Source organism: Temnothorax nylanderi, unplaced genomic scaffold (genome assembly GCF_030848795.1).
Source record: "Temnothorax nylanderi isolate EJ_2023f unplaced genomic scaffold, tnyl_v1.0 TNYL_tig0442_pilon, whole genome shotgun sequence".
Lineage (NCBI taxonomy): Eukaryota > Metazoa > Arthropoda > Insecta > Hymenoptera > Formicidae > Temnothorax > Temnothorax nylanderi.
In genome coordinates, this window is record NW_027249504.1 from 14,344 (window position 1) to 35,000 (window position 20,657).

At 37.1% G+C, this 20,657-nt stretch overlaps 2 protein-coding genes across 2 annotated transcripts in view; both read left to right on the top strand.

The window, feature by feature from the left end:
• Positions 1-12,703: 12,703 nt before the first annotated feature.
• On the top strand, positions 12,704-13,123 carry LOC139782812 (uncharacterized). The gene has a single exon (XM_071721893.1). The coding sequence runs from the start codon at positions 12,704-12,706 to the stop codon at positions 13,121-13,123; it is 420 nt and encodes a 139-aa protein (XP_071577994.1).
• Positions 13,124-18,698: 5,575 nt separating this feature from the next.
• Positions 18,699-20,657, top strand: part of LOC139782813 (uncharacterized) — a 3,453-nt gene continuing 1,494 nt past the window's right edge. Inside the window, exon 1 of the mRNA XM_071721894.1 lies at positions 18,699-20,657. This exon is cut by the window's right edge and continues 1,494 nt beyond it. Within this exon, the coding sequence (XP_071577995.1) occupies positions 18,699-20,657 (1,959 nt within the window).

Genomic DNA, 20,657 nt, shown 5'->3' on the forward strand with positions numbered 1-20,657 from the left:
TGACGAAAAAGAAAAACGCATAACATCGTGGGATGTGATTAAAACAGCGTGGATAATGGATAAGAATCTGAATACGATACGTCCACAATTAAAAAAAATAACAAAAGAACATATTCTGGAGGATAAAATTAAGAAAATGCGTGTAAAACATGCCACGCAAGTACTGAGTGGAACGATGGCAAGCTGTATTGAGACGTTTACAAGATCTAAATGTAAGTATTGTAATAATTACACAGAGAAAAGATACATCACTTTAATATAAAAATGTTTCGTATTATTCATATTTTCTGTTACAGGTATCGTGGAAATGAAGGACTCACAGCTGAAGATAGATACTGAAGAAGGAATTACCACAGCAGAAACAGTGCTTTTTTTTAATGATCTGTTCGATTCAGTGAACGGTAGTGAAGTGAGTGAGAATGATCTACGTTCCCCAGTGACAGAAGACAGTGCCCATCACGCATTCTGGACGGACGCAAAAAATCGACTTCGGAAAATGAGCTACGTACATAAGGTAACACACGAAAGTATGTCAGTGCCATCTTTGAAAAATTGGTCGTTCACTATCGACGGGTTCGAAAAAATTTGGAAAATAGTACATTCAGTGTTCGGTTTTAACATTCTAAAAACGCGGTATTGTAATCAAGATCCGATTAAAAATTTTTTTGGACAGATTAGAAGTCATGCGGTTCGTAATATTAATCCAACACCTCGACAATTTCAAGATTCATTCATAACTTTACTACTAAGCAACATGAAATCAGTGTCAAATTCACGGTAATTGTGAAACCGCGGAAGGCTCTTTCATGTTTTCCTTAGAAAAGTGTTTAAAGGGAGATCTTGTAAATGCTGAGGTGTGTGATGTTGTTCACAACAACAGTGGTGATGACGAACCGCATGAAATGTTTAGTGATATAGTTGTTTGCGAAGAATCTAGTTTAGCATATTTCTCGGAACATTTAAGTGAAATTATTGTTGCCATAACAAAAAAATTTAACGATTGCGAAGAATGTCATGAGAGTTTAAGAAATAGTGAATTTCCAATTGTTGCGAGGCAAATAGTATGTAGGATAAATAAATTGTTAGAGACGCGATCCCATCGGCGAAACATTCTCAAAATACTGTTAGAACATTTTGAAAATTGGAACATTAACGTAGACTGGCATGAGTGCATGGAACATCATAACAACATTTTTAAAACAATAGTACGTGTGATTGCTGTAAATATTTTAACATGGTGGTGCAAGCAAAAGAACAATTTAATACATAGTGCAAATGACGATTTTAGTGATGACTTACTTCATGTTGAGAACATTAAAAAAATCAGAAAAGAGCGTGAAGCGTATAAACTTGGAAAAGGTAAAAGAAAACAGCTGCTAAGTAATTATAGACATCAAGTAAAAAAGAAAAAAATACAAAAGTTAATGTAATAATTACAAAGAACAATTTATTCTGTGATGTGTGTGTGTATTATTTGTATGTACCTTTGTATATTTTATTATATTATTATGTAACATGTATGATATGTAGTATTAAGTATGTACGTATGTATGTATTATGTATGTATGATTATGTATTATGTATGATATGTATTATTATGTATGTATGTATATATATTATATATGTATGTATTATTATGTAATGTATGTGTGTATTTGTACCTTTGTATATTTTATTATTATGTAACATGTATGATATGTAGTATTAAGTATGTACGTGTGTATGTATTATGTATGTATGATTATGTATTATGTATGATATGTATGTATTATGTATGTATGATTATGTATTATGTATGATATGTATTATTATGTATGTATGTATATATATTATATATGTATGTATTATTATGTAATGTATGTGTGTATTTGTACCTTTGTATATTTTATTATTATGTAACATGTATGATATGTAGTATTAAGTATGTACGTGTGTATGTATTATGTATGTATGATTATGTATTATGTATGATATGTATTATTATGTATGTATGATTATGTATTATATATGATATGTATTATTATGTATGTATGTATATATATTATATATGTATGTATTATTATGTAATGTATGTGTGTATTTGTACCTTTGTATATTTTATTATTATGTAACATGTATGATATGTAATTGTATGTATTATTGTGCATATGTATGTTTTGCACTTGTTTACATTTTTATATTGCGTGAATGGTTAGGTCTGTAATGATATTATGTAATGTATGTATTTGTATCTTTGTATATTTTATTATATTATTATGTGACATATGTATGATATGTATGTATTATTATGTATAGTATGTTTGCACTTATCTACATTTATATATTGCGTGAATGGTTGGGTGTGTAATATTATGTAATGTATGTGTTATATGTTATGTACGTATGCAAGATGTATGTGTGATATGTGTATAATGTATGTATGATGTATGGATGTATACTTTTCACTTTAGTATGTGAATGGTGGCTCATGATGCGTTGTGCTATGCATCACATTTTTTTAACCACACCGGATATACATTAAAAGTGTATTCGACAGTCCGCAGTCTGTTATAAGTGGGACGGAAAAAATGCTGCATTGCACTTTTCAATCGTCATTATTGTTATTTTATTTATAATTAATTTTAAGAGTATTGTAATTTTTATAAATGTATTTTTATCAAGAGACACGGTAGTGTCTCGTGCCAAGTACACGCGGAGCGAGACCGACCGTGACTCTTTTACGCGACGCGACGGGTTGCGAGTACCCGAGATGTTGAGATCTCGATAACGAGTGAACGGATCAAGTTCTAAGTAGGCTTGATCGATAGTTTGGGGTCGAAAAGGGGGGGGTTTCTCTCATAATATTCCGCTACGTGCCCTACGAGCGGAGATATTGCGACGCAAAGTCCAAATGTGAAAATTTATTTTTAAGATACGTCGTTCAGATACGTCGACCGTTTCTCATCATGCCATGCCATCATTTCATTGGCTGGAGTCGCGTCACTTTCACTTTTTCGACGCTGGCGGCGCAGGTATCGCCAGTTTCGATATCGCGCGCGTATTTCGATCGATCTAGTAGGTAAATTAAATTAGGTCGATAGACTTATCGGTCAGGAGGAAGATTTCTATTTAGGTAAATTAGGTATATATAATACATATTTAGTCAATTGCTTCATGTTTATCTGGAGAGATTTCGTATCCTTACATCGTATTACCACCGCTGCCGGAAAAGAAGGAACCCTACGCTTGGCAGAAAGTGCCGCTAGGGAATTTTTAAGTCGATTCTTATGAATCAAGCTTGAATTCGATGTCTAGGTATCCTAGGTTGCCGATGACGAGGTCCAGATAGTGCGCTTCATAGTTTTCGGTGTCCAGGTGTAATAATACGTTGAATTCGATGTCTACGTGTCCCAGGTTGCCGATGACGAGGTCCACATAGTGCGCTCCGTAGTATTCGGTGTTTACGTGTATTAATACTTTGAATTTGATGTCCACGTGTCCCAGGTTGCCGATTGCGGGATCCAGATAGTGCGTTTCATAGTTTTCGGTGTCTAGGTGTAATCGTACGTTGAATTCGATGTCTAGGTGTTCCAGGTTGCCGATGACGAGGTCCACATAGTGCGCTCCGTAGTTTTCGGTGTCTACGTGTATTAATACCTTGAATTCGATGTCCACGTGTCCCAGGTTGCCGATGACGGGATCCAGATAGTGCGCTCCGTAGTTTTCGGGGTCTACGTGTATTAATACCTTGAATTCGATGTCTAGGTGTCCCAGGTTGCCGATGACGAGGTCCACATAGTGCGCTCCGTAGTTTTCGGTGTCTACGTGTATTAATACCTTGAAATTGATGTCTAGGTGTCCCAGGTTGCTGATGACGAGGTCCAGATAGCGCGCTCCGTAGTTTTCGGTGTCTAGGTGTAATAATACCTCGAATTCGATGTCTACGTGTCTCAGGTTGCCGATGACGAGGTTCACATAGTGCGCTTTGTAGTTTTTGGTGTCTAGGTGTATTAATAACTTTAAATCTGAATGTAGGACACGTAGATATCAAATTCAAGGAATTAATACACGTAGACACCGAAAACTACGGAGCGCACTATGTGGACCTCGTCATCGGCAACGTGGGGCACCTAGACATCGAATTCAACGTATTATTACACCTGGACACCGAAAACTATGGAGCGCACTATCTGGAACCCGTCATCGGCAACCTGAAACACGTGGACATCGAATTCAAGGTATTAATACACCTGGACACCGAAAACTATGGAGCGCACTATGTGGACCTCGTTATCGGCAACCTGGGACACCTAGACATCAAATTCAAGCTTGATTCATAAGAATCGACTTAAAAATTCCCTAGCGGCAGAATTAAAATTATGTCATGACATAATAAAAATCCGCTGAATTAAAATTATGTCTAGACATAATAAAAATTGGACGAATAATAGTAACCTTTCGAAAGTAGAGGTTTTAAGCTTGAAATTTAAATTTTATTCATTTTTAACAAAGTTACCGCTGCTCGAGTTTTGCCTATTTTTTAAGATAAATTTAGTGTTCCTTCAATTTTTGTGAGAAATGTATAATTTACTTTTACTTAAATATTATTAATTTTTATGTATTTGTTGTTATTGCTAATTTTGTGAATAATTAAAAAATAAAAAATAAAAATGTTTTGCAGATCCTTGCTTAACACTACAAAATAGGTGATATCAGTACAAAATTACCTTTTTCAAAAAAGGTAAAAAAAAGTGCCAAGTACACGCAATGTATTTTGTAAATTCAATCGAAAAATTATCTCACAAAATTGTCTCACAAAAATTGTCTCACAAAATTGTCTCACAAAAATTGTCTCACAAAATTATTAAATTACAAAATTGTTATTTTATTCAATCCAAGTGATATCTACCTCGAAAAAACCTAAATAACAAGTGGTATCTATTAAAAAAAAAATACGTGAAATCATTTAATACTGCGCCAATTACAAAGAGAGAATATATATATATATATATATATATATATACCTTAACAAAATTATTATTATATCACGAAATTGCGTTACCAAACTCAATCCAAGTGATATATACCTTAACAAAATTATATCACAAAATTGTTTTACCTAACTCAACCTAAGTGATATGTTATTTCAAAAAAATATATGAAATCTTTAAATTACGCCAACTACAAAGAGAATATATATATTGCTTTGAAAAATAATTGTAGTGCAACTACTCTTAAAAAATAAAACAAAATTGTGTTACCTAACTCAACCCAAGTGGTATGTATCTTTGTATTCCTGAGGATCTTTCTATCAACCCAAGTGGTAGTAGTTTTAATTCTCCTTGATAAAATTATAATATTACAAAGAATCATTTAATCATTTTAATCACAAAGAATTAAAGAGGTAACATTATAAAATAAAAATATTTAATTAAAATAAAATAAATAAATTTTTCTTGTAAAAAACTTGGCGCTGCTTTTTTAAAGTCTATCCAGACAAATTTGCATCGCGCATAAACATAAGCGTAAGAAATTGATTGGTTCATATATATGTGCAAAAGGAAATAGACCAATCCATCTCTTTATGCATATGCTTATGCACCTATGCAAGTTTGTCTAGATTAATCTTAAAAAAGCAGCGCCAAGTTTTTTACAAGAAAAATTTATTTATTTTATTTTAATTAAATATTTTTATTTTATAATGTTACCTCTTTAATTCTTTGTGATTAAAATGATTAAATGATTCTTTGTAATATTATAATTTTATCAAGGAGAATTAAAACTACTACCACTTGGGTTGATAGAAAGATCCTCAGGAATACAAAGATACATACCACTTGGGTTGAGTTAGGTAACACAATTTTGTTTTATTTTTTAAGAGTAGTTGCACTACAATTATTTTTCAAAGCAATATATATATTCTCTTTGTAGTTGGCGTAATTTAAAGATTTCATATATTTTTTTGAAATAACATATCACTTAGGTTGAGTTAGGTAAAACAATTTTGTGATATAATTTTGTTAAGGTATATATCACTTGGATTGAGTTTGGTAACGCAATTTCGTGATATAATAATAATTTTGTTAAGGTATATATATATATATATATATATATTCTCTCTTTGTAATTGGCGCAGTATTAAATGATTTCACGTATTTTTTTTTTAATAGATACCACTTGTTATTTAGGTTTTTTCGAGGTAGATATCACTTGGATTGAATAAAATAACAATTTTGTAATTTAATAATTTTGTGAGACAATTTTTGTGAGACAATTTTGTGAGACAATTTTTGTGAGATATATGTAAACATTAATTATATCAATAAACAAATTAAAATATAAAACTTTTGATCTTATTACAAATTTTAATAAAACTTATAGCATACTAATGGATACTATACGTGAGGTATGTATGTGTGGTATGCATGTGAGGTATGTAGTGTGTGTGGTGTATCCCCACTCTTCGTCACGTGACCGATTTAGTTCGGTTTCCGAGTCCAAGGATAGAGGCGCTGAAAAGCGTCCCCCTCTTTTCCAAGAGTGAGTTTGCACCCCCTGCTCTACATATGAAACTATCAAGGTAAGGTCATCGCAAAGTGACTATTTTACGAGATCCCTATCGATGTAACCTTTGCTAAAAATTTTATAGAAGGTTAAAAGTAAAGAAAAACAGTTTTTCGCGAATATCTCTTTATTCATTAGTCCTACGGGAAAAATGGTTTTACAAAATTTGTAGCTTATAAAATTCTCTACAAAATTTTATTTAAAAAAGGCAAAAAATGCATGTAACAATTTGTTAAAACCATCGAATTTTCAAAAATTATCATAGGATAACGAACAAAATTGCATTAAGAAGCTGAAAGTTTCTGCTTTTCAACGATTCTTTGATCATTTCTGTACGATGATTCGTTAAAAAAATATGACATTTTTTGTACGCGCGTGCGACGCTTCAATTTATTTGACGTCTGTCAGCGCGCTCCGTACCGTGCAGCGTATATCTTGCAAAATTTATTACGTGAAAAGTATTCCTTTTACAAAAAAAACTTATAGAACATTTTTTGTAGAGAATTTGATAAGCTACAAATTTTGTAATGGGACTGAATAAATATAGAAATATTCGCGAAAAACTGTTTTTTTATCTTTGACCCTCTGTAAAATTTTTAGCAGGGGTCACATCGATGAAGACTTTACATATATTTTTTTAACGACGAAATATATAAACCTTTGATTGCATATAAAGTTGGTTCTAATTAACCAAATTTAAAAGAAATATATTTATATATATATATATAGGGGTAGAAAATAAATTGACGAAATATATCTGTGTACTTGTTCGAACATTGATAATATTTAATACTTTTTTTCTTCTGCACATGATATTATGCTACTGCATTGTTTATCGAACGTTATCGCGTTTACTCTGCATGTATGGCCTTTAGACAACAAACAATCAATAGATATTAATAAATATTAATAAATAATAGTATCCTTATTTTCGTTTTATAACTGAAGCCTACAAATGATTAAATAAATAAAGATGTAAAATTTGCGTAAATTTATATCTTGTTGCAATTTTTTTTGTCTATGTGCATATTACTATTTAACATGACCATTTTTTTACAATTTTAAGGATAACTTGAAGAAAAAAAATATTTACCTTTAATAGTAGATTGTAAATTGTAATTATTCATACTCCATAAACACAATTCGCTATCTTCTGTACCAGATATCAACATACGTCTCTGTAATCAGTACAAGAATTTATTCAATTTATATATTTATTGCACTACAATAACATATAAAAGCGATACTTTACCTCGATATTTTTGAAATTCGCCATCTTCTGTACCAGATATCAACATACGTCTCTGTAATCAGTACAAGAATTTATTCAATTTATATATTTATTGCATTACAATAACATATAAAAGCGATACTTTATCTCGATATATTAATAATTTTTAAGAAGTGTATTCAAGCCAAACTTTTGCAGTGCAATCCCACGATCCAGATATAATCACTCGATACTTTGCCAAATTCGATGTCATAAAATATATTCTTTAAAAAAATACAGTTTAAGGTTTACAAGACTATATGGAATTTTTGATATAAGATATAGAAGATATCCGCATAAGATATAGAAGATTACGCATCCACAATCATTAACCAAATAGATCACGATAATACCATATTTCAGTCGATAATCCTAGTTCGATAATCGTATATGGATAATACGTACTATCGATTTTATAAGAAGGGAAGTTGTGCATATTGCAATAAGCCGTGAAAAATAAAAAACTATCTACTATCGCGAAAAATACGAAGAAGAAAAGTCCGCATCTTTCAATCGGCGAATTTTTTTGCTTAAGTATACATTTATATTTGTAACATTTAATGAGTCGGTCTCGCTCCGACTGAATTTTTTATTTATTTTATAGGATAAAGATATGCCTGATAGAAATGCGGAACAGATAAAAATGGCACTATTGAAGGCGGAGATTGCTGAGTTACGGCGGAAACTCGCCGCCGTAACTCAGCCACTGCCATTGCCATCATCATCCGCACCGGCAGCTCCATCATCCGCACCGGCAGCTCCCTCAACACCGGCACCGGCAGCTTTATCAACCCCGGCACCGGCAGCTTCAACAATTCCGCAACAAATAAAACGTAAGTACAATCAATCTTAAAATACAGCTAATTTTCGAATTACATGGTAGTCAATCTTTTAGCGTTTTTGACTGGGCCGAGATTGCTCGCTTTTTATTTTCTAAAATAAATTTGTTTGTTATATAGCTCCATCAACATCGGCACCGGCAGCTCCATCAACAGCGGTACCGGCAGCTTTATCAACACCGGCACCATCAACATCAGCACCGATAACGTCATCAACAACATCGATACCGGCAGCTTTAACAACTCCGCAACCAATAAAACGTAAGTACAATTAATCTTAAAATACAGTTAATTTTCGAATTACATGGTAGTCAATCTTTTAGTGTTTTTGACTAGGCCGAGTTTGCTCGCTCTTAATTTCTAAAATAAATTTGTTTGTTATATAGCAAAAAGATGGCAGAGAGCTGGAAGAAATCGCAGAAGAGGAGGATTTCGCGGAAGAGGAAATATAAGGGGAACGAGAGGAGCAATGAAAATGTACACACAACAATATCCCGTAATAAATCACTATTACGTATAATAATGATTTATTAGGGGATATTGGCCCGACCCAAGTCCAGGACGAGATGGATTTGGCAATGTCTCTTATGGGCAACCGCCATTCTTTCTTACCACAGATGATACATTTTGTGATTTATTATATTTCATTAGATATTTATTTTCCTTTTTTGCATTCTAAAGATGTTATAAAACGTGTAAAGTTCCATAAGTTAGTTGACGTTATAACAGGTTCAAGTAGATAGCCATGATGTGGCCATATTTTTATTATTACTCTTGTGCTAATGCAAAGATAGAAATGGACATTGGATCTATAATCAATTTATGTAACGCGAACAAATATTTAAATTTGTCTAAAGTTCGGGCAGCAAGGATTCAGTTACCAAGAATTGCTAGTTGTTATTATTAAATACATACCGTTATAGTACTATTGTAATAGTATTTTATTATAGTTCGTATGTAACTGCCAAAAATAATTAAATTGAATTTAAGATAATTACATTTTGCTATTTTTTATTAAAAAATCGTTTATTATAATTTTATTATCTAATTAAGACATATATAGAAAATTTCTAAGATTTTTACTCTTCAAGTTTCTGCTGTCATAGAAATTTGGATACCAAAAATCCTAGAGCAAATTTTGATCTTTTAAGCAAAAATGATTTAAAAAACACTACATCGTTACGATTCATACTTTGTATACTTCTGCTGCCATCGACTGTATAATATCGGTGAACTCCCCGGGGGCGCGTACCACCATTTCCTCGAGGAGTAACCTACGCATCGGATCGGCGGACGGAGAGAAACCGCGAGCGATCCGGGGATCCAGCAATTCTCGACCGCGCGATTTTTCTCTCTCCTCGTGAACAACGATCCTCTCGCGGTCGCGAAGCAGCAGAAAAATACATTACCGCGCAAACGTGGAATGCAAAGTCTTGGAAAGGTGCCTTTGGCACGGCATCCTCCAGCTAATTTGCCCAGTTTAAAAAGCGAAACTAGCAGCAGTGACCCGGCTATCAGTCTTGTTCCAAGTGGAGGAAATGATTAGGCTACTACTAAGGATTCAACATCGTCGACCACTACTACTACCGCGCTGGTCATAATTTCTTCATGGTGGTAATGAATTCCATTGTCTGTCCTAAATGATTGTCAATGATTTATTACTTTAAATAACTTTCACAAACGTTTAATAAAAATTAAGAACACTTACCAATAGCTTATTTTTTTGACAGATTTTTAACAAATTTATCGTTTCTATTTTCTCTATTTTTTCTTTTTACTCTTTCTTTTATTGTGTTCCTCTTGCTTTTTTTGTAAATTTTTTTCAACATTATTTTTATTTTCGTTTCCAAGCTTTCGTTTTTTTGTCTTTTCTTTTATGATCTCTAGAAGTATTTCATCTATGATCAATTTCATAGATGTTACAGTTTCTTCGTAATTTAACAATATTTCAAGAAGTTTTTGGTCCATATTATCATCTAAAACTAAATAATTTAAAGAATATTATTGTTTATTCTAAAAATTAAATTATTATTTATATTATTATTTATTAATTATTACCTTTTCTACATTCTTCACTACTTGTATATATTTCGTAAACTCCTTTATCAAAATCTTCCATTTCGACAAATATGACCGTTAAATATATCTTCCAAAATATATATTTAAATATTCAAACGCCTCGTAATCACAGATTACTAAAATGAGATTAATATGTGAAACTATCAGCTTATACAGTCTTTTTTTATTTAACATATTATGTAAACATAGTTACATAATAACAGGACCGTCACAAGGGGTATGCATAAACATTTCCTTTCTCCTACCAAAAAAACCCATTATCTTAAAATCTGTTAAGATTAATGTATATACGTGGATATTATTTTGATTTCGAGATTATTTTTCTTAAGTATTATATTTTTCTCAATTATTTGTGCCTAGATTTATTGTTTCGCACTGTTTTTTGATATCTCAATATTTGCGGAAGTTAGAGCAACCACGGACATTTCAAAAAAATTTTAAATTTTTTTAAAAAAGAACCCCTTTACCGATCATCACCAAATTCAATACCAACCTTCCTTGAACGAGACTCTATCGATTAAAAAAAAAAAAACAGCCCGATATCTCAATATTTGCAGAAGTTAGAGCAACCACGGAAATTTCTAAAAAAATTTAAAATTTAAAAAAAAACCCCTTTACCGATTATCACCAAATTTAATACCAACCTTCCTTGAACGAGACTCTATCAATTAAAAAAAAAAACAGCCCGATATCTCAATATTTGCGGAAGTTAGAGCAACCACGGACATTTCCAAAAAAATTAAAAATTTTTTTAAAAAAGAACCCCTTTACCAATCATCACCAAATTCAATACCAACCAGGGTTGGCAAAAAACATGTTTTTTTTATTTTAAACAAAAAACATTGTTTTTTTGTTTAAAACAATGTTTTATGTTTTATTTGTGTTTTAAACTAAGGTATAAAAAAAACATGTTTTAAACAAAAAAAACATGTTTTAAACAAGCAAAAAAAACACTTGATAGCTTTGATCTATGCAAGAAGATTTAAAATATGTGCGGAGCATCCATAAGTAATAATAATGTCATAGCGTTTTTCATTGGCAGAACTAGTGCGCACTCAGTGCACATTAAAGCCGTTGTACACTGATTTAATCTTTAATATTTAAAGTAAAATGCAAATATTTTGATTGATAAAATACCCAATACATATTTTACCAAATAGTACAATAAAGTATAGAGGCTTTCGTGACTTAACCCGTTTATATTAAACATACACTTTACGTTGATTTGTGTACGACGGCTTTAATGTGCACTGAGTGCGCACCAGTTCTGCCAAAAAAAACGCTATCAGGCATTTAAATTTTTCGCTAGCGTAACATTAAACTGTAAATATATAAATAACGTTGCCAAAATTTAAAAAATTGAAAACGCTAACGGCGGAGGCTGTGAGAAATAAGGCGCGCCGTTAAGCCCGGTCTACATAGGCCGCAGTTCGCAAAACGCAAGACACACGCACAGTCTACATGTCAATCTAACCTCTCTGTGTATAGAGAGATAAAACAGGCTGCTGTTTGGAAAGAAATAAGAGAAGACCAGAGATCGAAGAAAAAAAGCAGATGGTGGGATAGTGAATGTGTAAAGCCTTGTGTACACGATACTAGAAATCGGTCCGAGTTTCGATTTAAGCCAATCAACTTGCAGCTCTTACAGAAAAGCAGCAGTTTCATTGGCTTAAATCGAAACTCGGACCGATTTCTAGTATCGTGTACACAAGGCTTTAGACTAAGGAGAGAAGCACGAGAGAAACTAGTTAAATGGAGGAAGGGAGAAGTAGATAAAAAGAGGTACATTCTAAAGAAAAAAGAATATGAGGAGAAAATAAAAGAGAAGAAAGAGATAGAAAGGGAGAGAGTTATAAAAGAGGCGAGAGAAGCAACTAGCGAGAAGGAAGTATGGAGATTTATAAACAGAGAAAGGAAGGTAAGAAAAGAGGTTTGCGAAGAAATAACGGAGGAGCAATGGAATAAACACTTCATGGAGCTATTGGAAGGAGTAACTGTGAAACCGCGTGAAAAAGACAGGAAGGGAGAGGAAAGAATGGGTAGCAAAGAGGAGCAGGAAGGAATAAGAAGAGAGGAAGTGGAAGAAGTAATTAAAGAAATGAAAGAAAAGAAAGCAGCAGGTACGGATGGATTGCCAAATGAGGTATGGATATATGGAGGAGAGAGATTGAAGGAAAAAATATGGGAGGTATGTGATACAGCGTGGAGGACAGAAGAAATAGCAGAAGACTGGAAAGAAGGTATAATAGTACCAATAGTAAAGAAAGGAGAAGGAAAAGAAACACAAGATTACAGAGGGGTGACATTAATGAACACAAACTACAAAATATACGCGGCAATTTTGCCGAAAAGATTGGAGAAGGAGGCGGAAGAAAGAAGAATATTACCATAAACACAGGCAGGGTTCAGGAAAGGAAGGGGTACAATGGAGAATATATACGCACTGAATTATGTAATTGGAAAGGCTGTTAGCAAAAAAAGAGGGAAGCTAGTGGCAGCATTTATTGATCTGAAAACAGCATTCGACTCCGTGAACAGAGAAAAAATTTGGGAGGTACTGAAAAGAGAAGGGATTAGTGAACAGCTGAGAACTAGGATAGAAGATCTGTACGAAGAGACAAGAAGCGTGGTAAGAGTGAAAGGAGAAAAGGGATCATGCTTCTGGACGGTCAAAGGAGTCAGACAGGGATGCCCGCCGAGCGCTATGCTCTTTATACTGCTGCTGGCAGACTTAGAGGAAACAATGAGGAGGGGGCAAGATGGAGGCGTGGTAGTAGGGAGAATAAAATTTTGGACGTTAGCATACGCAGACGATGTAGTAGCTATAGCAGAGGACGAAGAGGAGATGAAGAGGATGATGAAAAGACTGGAGAAATATTTCGACAGAAAAAAGCTGAGAGTGAATGTAGGGAAAACAAAGGTAATGAGATTCAGGAAGGGAGGAGGTAACATGAAGAAAATGGAATGGAAATGGAAGGGAGAAGAAATAGAGGAGGTAAAGGAATTCTGCTATCTAGGCTACACATTCCAAAAGAACGGAAGACAGGAGGCGCATATAAACGAAAGAGTAAGAAAAGCTACCATAGCAATGAGACAGGTTTGGGGAATAGGAAAAAGGTTATTTGGAAGAGACTGGATAAGAAGAATTAAGTTATACGATTCGCTGGTAGCAAGCATAGCTTTATATGGAGCAGAAGTGTGGGAATGGAAAGAGAGAGAGAAAATAGAAAGAATGCACGAAAGGTATATAAGGTGGACATTGGGCCTAGACTGGAGCACACCCGGATACATGATAAGGGAGGAAACCAAGAGGGACAGAATGAGAGTAAGTGCTGGTAAAAGGGCGATAAAATACGAGGAAAAACTGGAATGGGGAAAGGGAAATGAGATTGCAAGAGAATGCTGGAAAGAAATAAAAGGGAATGTCAGGAAGGAAAAGGCAAATTGGGAAGAAGAGAGAAAGAGCTTCTATGAAAAAAGAGGATACGCAACTGAGGAGATAGAAAGGAAAAGAGGAAATGGCTGGAGCAGTATAGAGGAGATAACAAGAAGAGACAAAGACATTCAGAGTCAAGAGAGAGATGAAAGAGTAAGAGAGTCTAGATATAACAGGTGGTACAGGGAGATAGCAAAAATCAGAAGGCCAGAATACCTAGAGAAAAAAGGGAAAGAGAAGTCCATGATCAGGATAGCGAGATTTAGGCTAGGTAATGAGATGAGAGGTGGAAGATATTGGGAACCAATAGAGAAAAGAAGCTGTAGAATATGTGGTGCAGAACCAGAGACATGGGAGCATGTGTTAGAGCGGTGCACAAGAGGAGAGGAGGAGGAGAAGCCAGAAGGAATTGGCGAGAAGATCATAAGGATACTGAATAGTAAAAGGAGAGGGAGAGAAATGGATGGCAGAACTGGAGAGAAGAAGAAGGCAGGCTAATACAGCGGCAAGTTAGTCAGAAAGATTAGAGAATAATACTGATGATTTTTGTTGAAGAGGATAAGCGGAAGGTATTGGATGCAAAGAGAAAGGAAGAGAGCGGATTGAGGGTGAAAATGGACGAGGACAAGTCGGTGGAAACGAGGGTAAGAGAAAGAGAGGAGAAAGAAAGGAGAAAAGAGAGGAGAGGAGAGGAAAGCGGGAGGCCAAAGAGGACCGCGGAGGAAGAAAGAGCGAAAAGGATGGAGGCGAATCTCCTTATGGATACGGACGAGGACGAAGCAGATAGGAAGAAAAAAGAATAGGAGAAATTTAGGATGGAAAGGAGAGATGAAGGGAGATAAAGAGAGAAGCATTAAGGGAGAGGAAGGGGAGAAGGAGGTAAGATTGTAAGAATGTAAGAATAATCTTTAATACAGTTATTTGCAGAGTGAACGTAGAATAAGAAAGAAAGAAGGCGTCGAACAAAAGGAGGGAGAGAGCCGGAAAGAAAAGGGAAGAGCAGTGACAGAAAGGAGGAAGTCAGAGAGGTGCGGAATTAAAGGAAACTGAAAGAGATGACCAGAAGGGTGCCGGATGGAAGACGAAGGGAAGGGAAATGAGATGTGAGGTCGCTCAATGACCAGGTCGGGGAAAGAAGAAATAAGAAAAATTATATTATAGATATAAAATGTATATGATTAATGATTGAATGTATAATGTATATGATTTTATTTGTATAGCAGAAATTGTAAAGGTTTTTGGGAACGTTTTTACTGAAAAAAACGCCTTTCCAACCCCGGAAGGGGAGTGAAATAAAGATTAATTGAATATATTAAATATCAATAACTACAACTACGAACTACTGACCTGCTACCTGCTATACACTATTACTTTAAAATGCTAAAATGTACCTGCTATGTACTATTATTTTAAACTGCTAAAATGTAAAGTCATTCAATATCTACTAAGTTAAGTAGTCTTTATTGTGATGACTGTTATTTAATATCTAAAAATAAATATTCTGCTAAAATAATAGAATAATACCCATCTTATCATTTTTAATTTTTATTTTAGTATATATATCTTTATATTTATATGCTACATAAATAATATAGATAAAAAACTAAATAAAAGTTTAGTTTTTGTTTTTTTGCAATTTTTTCTAAATAATCACATGTTTTTAATTGCAGTGTTTTAAACAGTTCTGAACAGTAGTTTAAAACTGTTTAAAACAAAAATGTTTAAAACAGTGTTCACTGTTTTAAATCAGTTTTAATCAGACAGTTTTAAACAAATTATTTAAAACATGCCAACCCTGATACCAACCTTCCTTGAACGAGACTCTATCGATTAAAAAAAAAACAGCCCGATATCTCAATATTTGCGGAAGTTAGAGCAACCACGAACATTTCTAAAAAAATTTAAAATGTTTTTAAAAAAGAACCTTTTTACCGATCATCACCAAATTCAATACCAACCTTCCTTGAACGAGATTCTATTGATTAAAAAAAAAACAGCCCGATATCTCAATATTTGCGGAAGTTAGAGCAACCACGGACATTTCTAAAAAAATTTAAAATTTTTATAAAAAAGAACCCCTTTACCGATCATCACCAAATTCAATACCAACCTTCCTTGAACGAGACTCTATCGATTAAAAAAAAAAACAGCCCGATATCTCAATATTTGCTGAAGTTAGAGCAACCACGGACATTTCTAAAAAAATTTAAAATTTTTATAAAAAAGAACCCCTTTACCGATCATCACCAAATTCAATACCAACCTTCCTTGAACGAGACTCTATCGATTAAAAAAAAAAAACAGCCCGATATCTCAATATTTGCTGAAGTTAGAGCAACCACGGACATTTCTAAAAAAATTAAAAATTTTTTTAAAAAAGAACCCCTTTACCAATCATCACCAAATTCAATACCAACCTTTTTCGAACGAGACTCTATCGATTAAAAAAAAAAACAACCCGATATCTCAATATTTGCGGAAGTTAGAGCAACCACAACATCAAATGTGCACATACATACATACATACATACGGACATTTTTTTAAGGCGATATTTCGACGTTTTACAACGATCTGAACATATTGGCAGAAAAAACTCAAAAACCAATCTCTTCGTTGGTTTCTTCTACCCCTATTTCATATATAATTCATTTAAATTTGATTGACTAGACCCAACTTTATGCGCAATCAAAGGTTCATATATGAAATTTACGAAAACAAAGCTTCCTCTATGAGGAAGCAAAAAAAAGTGTGCAAGTAGAAACTTGCACATTGCTTTCTCATAGTTCTTAAGTGTGCAAGTAGAAACTTGCACATTGCTTACTTATAGTTCTTAAGTGTGCAAGTAGAAACTTGCACATTGCTTACTCATAGTTCTTAAGTGTGCAAGTAGAAACCTACATATTGCTTTAGTTTTTAAGTGGGCAAGTAGAAACTTGCACATTACTTCCTCACAATTTTTAAGTATGTAAATTATTTTTAAGTGTGCAAGTAGAAACCTACATATTGCTTTAGTTTTTAAGTGGGCAAGTAGAAACTTGCACATTACTTCCTCACAATTTTTAAGTATGTAAATTTTTTCACCACGCAACGGACAACGGCGAGGAACCGTAGCCGGCCACCCACGGTGAGTCGCTTACGATTTCGCTTAATTTCGCTTACGCGTTGCATGCGCCCAGCGTGCCTTCGCCGTACATCAATCGCGAGGGGATCTACCACCCCCCTGGTCCTTCGAGCAATATTTAGACCGACTCGCAACCGGGGGCCTAACACCCCCCCGAGACATTGGTCCTTCGAGCCGGATTTTCGCGTGTAGAAAATACCGCCGACCTCTCGCTACATCGCTTGCCTCGCTCATTCGCTCATTAACTTCGCGTTCATAACCGAGGTGCAATAACACGCGGCGTGTTACTATTTTGCGCGATATCTCCCGTTCGCAACACACGACGAGAATACCGCGTGAGTCCTCGCTCGTCGTTATCTGCATTAAATCGCGAATTGCAATAGCGCGTGGCGCGTTACAAGGCGCGATTCGCGCGATACCTACTCGCGCGGAGCTCGTGTTCGCAGAACACGTACCAAGCCGTTATCTGCGATTAATTGCGAACCTCGCATTTGACGCGAATTAATCGAGATTCAATTAGTGGCCGGAATATTCGGATCGGGAACATTCTCGGCCAAATCACACGTTTCGCCTCGCCGGCGGCGGCCCCGGAGCGCGGTCACGGGCCGGGCGCGTGTAAACAAGTTTTTCGGCATAGACTCGCGCGCAATAACACGCGTGATCCTGCCTTCTCGCTGTTGCTGGGTCGATTCGATGCGACTCGAAAGTATTATTCCGACCGTGGAATTACGAATATTGCCATCGATCGAGAACACTGTTGTTGACACTGGCTCTCGGTGCGAAATATTCAGCACTCTGATAAAGCTCGCGGCGATCATTAGACCTCGCGATCTAATTGAAAGAAATAATTGTTGCTGGTATCACGGATCGTTGCTCGCGTCGCGTATTGCTACCGTCGTACGTACCGCTGGTGCCGCGATATAGCGCGCCACATATCGCATCGTTGCAATTTCGGTCTGACCACAACATATAGATACCGGAGTGCATATTTCGCTGCAGCCGATTGCCTGTGCCAACCGAATAGTACATTTGATTGGTGATATATCTGATACTTGATTTGTTATTGTTAACGCCTTTAACCTTGTGCATTCCTTGCAACATCTTCCTCGCTGTCAAGCCCGTGCCTGACCTCGCCTCTTGCAAACCTTCACATATTTTTTACGTAAATCGTCGATTTCGCGATGCTCTGCCGCGCGCTCAAGTGAAGAATTCGGACGAGACCGTTACCCGTCACCTTGGCGGGCAAGACCGTTGTTTTGTCTTTCTGGCTTTCCAAGCTCAGGGTCAGTCGTTCTTTTCGTCGGTCTCTGTGTTTGTGCCCTAACTCGGATCTTGACACGCGATCATCATGAGCCGGGCCCAGGTTATTAGGCGCGAGCTCTGCGTGCAACGCATGAGGGAGATCCACAATGCTCGCCGCGGAGAACGTAGCCCAACGACCGGGTTTCTTAGTCCGTTATCCTACCGTGGCTAGATTGATTGGAGACTTTGAAGCGGCCCATCTTAAAGTTATTCAAAACGCCTCGGACGAGGAGTTCGCCGCGGAGGATATAATTCGGAGGGAGTTCGACACGATGCGTTTCGGGGTGATCTGTCGTTATGAGAAATTCGTGGGCGCAGATCACGCGTCCACCTCGAACCTTCAGGCGCCGGCTCGGACGTCGTCGATCAAACTACCCAAGATCCCGCTCCCGCAATTCACGGGGGACCTCGCCCTTTGGCCCTCGTTTATCGCGTTGTTAAACGCCTCGATCCACGAAAATCGAGACCTCTCCTTTATGGAGAAGTATCAGTACTTGGTGGCGTCGTTAAAGGGAGAGGCGCTCAATGTCGTAAAAAACCTCCCCCTCTCCGCCGACAATTACACGATCGCTTACGACTCTCTGGTTTCGCGGTATCAGAACAAACGCGACTTGGCGGACTACCACGTGGACTCGATGTTGAACGCCAAGCCGTTGAAGTCGGAATCGGCCGCCCCCCTGCGCACGCTCGTAGATACGTTCGTCGAGAACACGCGGGCGTTAAACTTATTAGGGTTTCCTACGGACGCCTGGGACTACCTCCTTCTTAAATTCTTGCTAGGGAAGCTCCCTCGTTTGCTTCGAGAAAAATTCGAGTCCGAGCATCGGGCCGAAGAGATGAGCAAATATACGCAACTCATACGATTCCTTACCGAGCATTGCCGAGTTCTCGCGTCCGTGTCGGGCATATCGAGCTTCGCGCAGTCGCCGTCACCTACGCCGAAGGGTTCCGCATCGGCCTCGGCGTTTGTGACGAACACAAAGGACTGCCCGGTGTGCAAGGGGCAACATATCGTTTACAAGTGCCCGCAGTTCCTGAAACTGTCCCCTAGGGAAAGACACTCAACGGCGAAGACCGCGAACCTGTGCATTAATTGCCTTCGCGCGGGTCATGGCACCGACAACTGCTCATCGACGGGGACGTGCCGGTCGTGCCGGAATAAGCACCATACGCTGCTACATTTTGAGCGGAGTGCGAGCTCAGCGAGCACCCCCGCGAACGACGAACCCGCGAACGAGCAAAGTTCGCCGCCGCCAACGAGCGAGCCCCTCGTCACCATGACAAGCACGGCAAGGTCAAATTTGGTCGTATTGTTGTCGACCGTGCAGGCCGAGGCCATCGACATCCACGGAAACCCCTTTCCGGTTCGCGTTCTCCTCGATAGCGCCAGTCAGCTGAATTTCGCTTCCGAGAGCTGTATGCAGAGGGGCGGGTTTAGTCGGATGAAACACCGTACCGTGGTGCTGGCGGTCAATAATACAAAGGCGGCGGCCGCTCGAGGCAACACCTCGTTTGTAATTTGGGCGCTAGGCCGGGACGACATCCGCCTCCCGATAGAGGCTACGATTCTTCCGCGTATCGCCGGCCAGCTGCCTAACAGTCAGGTAGAGCGAGGAACATGGAAACATCTTGAGGGATTAAAGCTTGCCGACCCGCTGTATCATCAACTCGGTCCCGTCGACATACTGCTTGGGGCGGAAGGCTTCGCGTCGCTACTTCGGGACGGTCGTCGCGTGGGAAGGAAGGGTGAACCGGACGCGTTTAATACGGTCTTCGGCTGGGTCCTGGTCGGCGCCGTGTCGGAACAGGCACCTCAGTCTACCCACTCATTTGTGACACTTGAGTCCTTGGATGCATCGCTTAGTCGTTTCTGGCAGTTGGACGAGATCCCCGCGTCTCCGCCGTACTCGCAGGAAGACAGACATTGCGAGGAGCTGTTCGCGCGGACTACGCGTCGGGACCCTGCATCTGGCCGGTTCGTGGTATCATATCCCTTCACAAAGGATAATCCTTGCTTCGTCGGTACGAGGGAATTAGCATTAAAGAGATTTCGCGCGCTCGAGCGC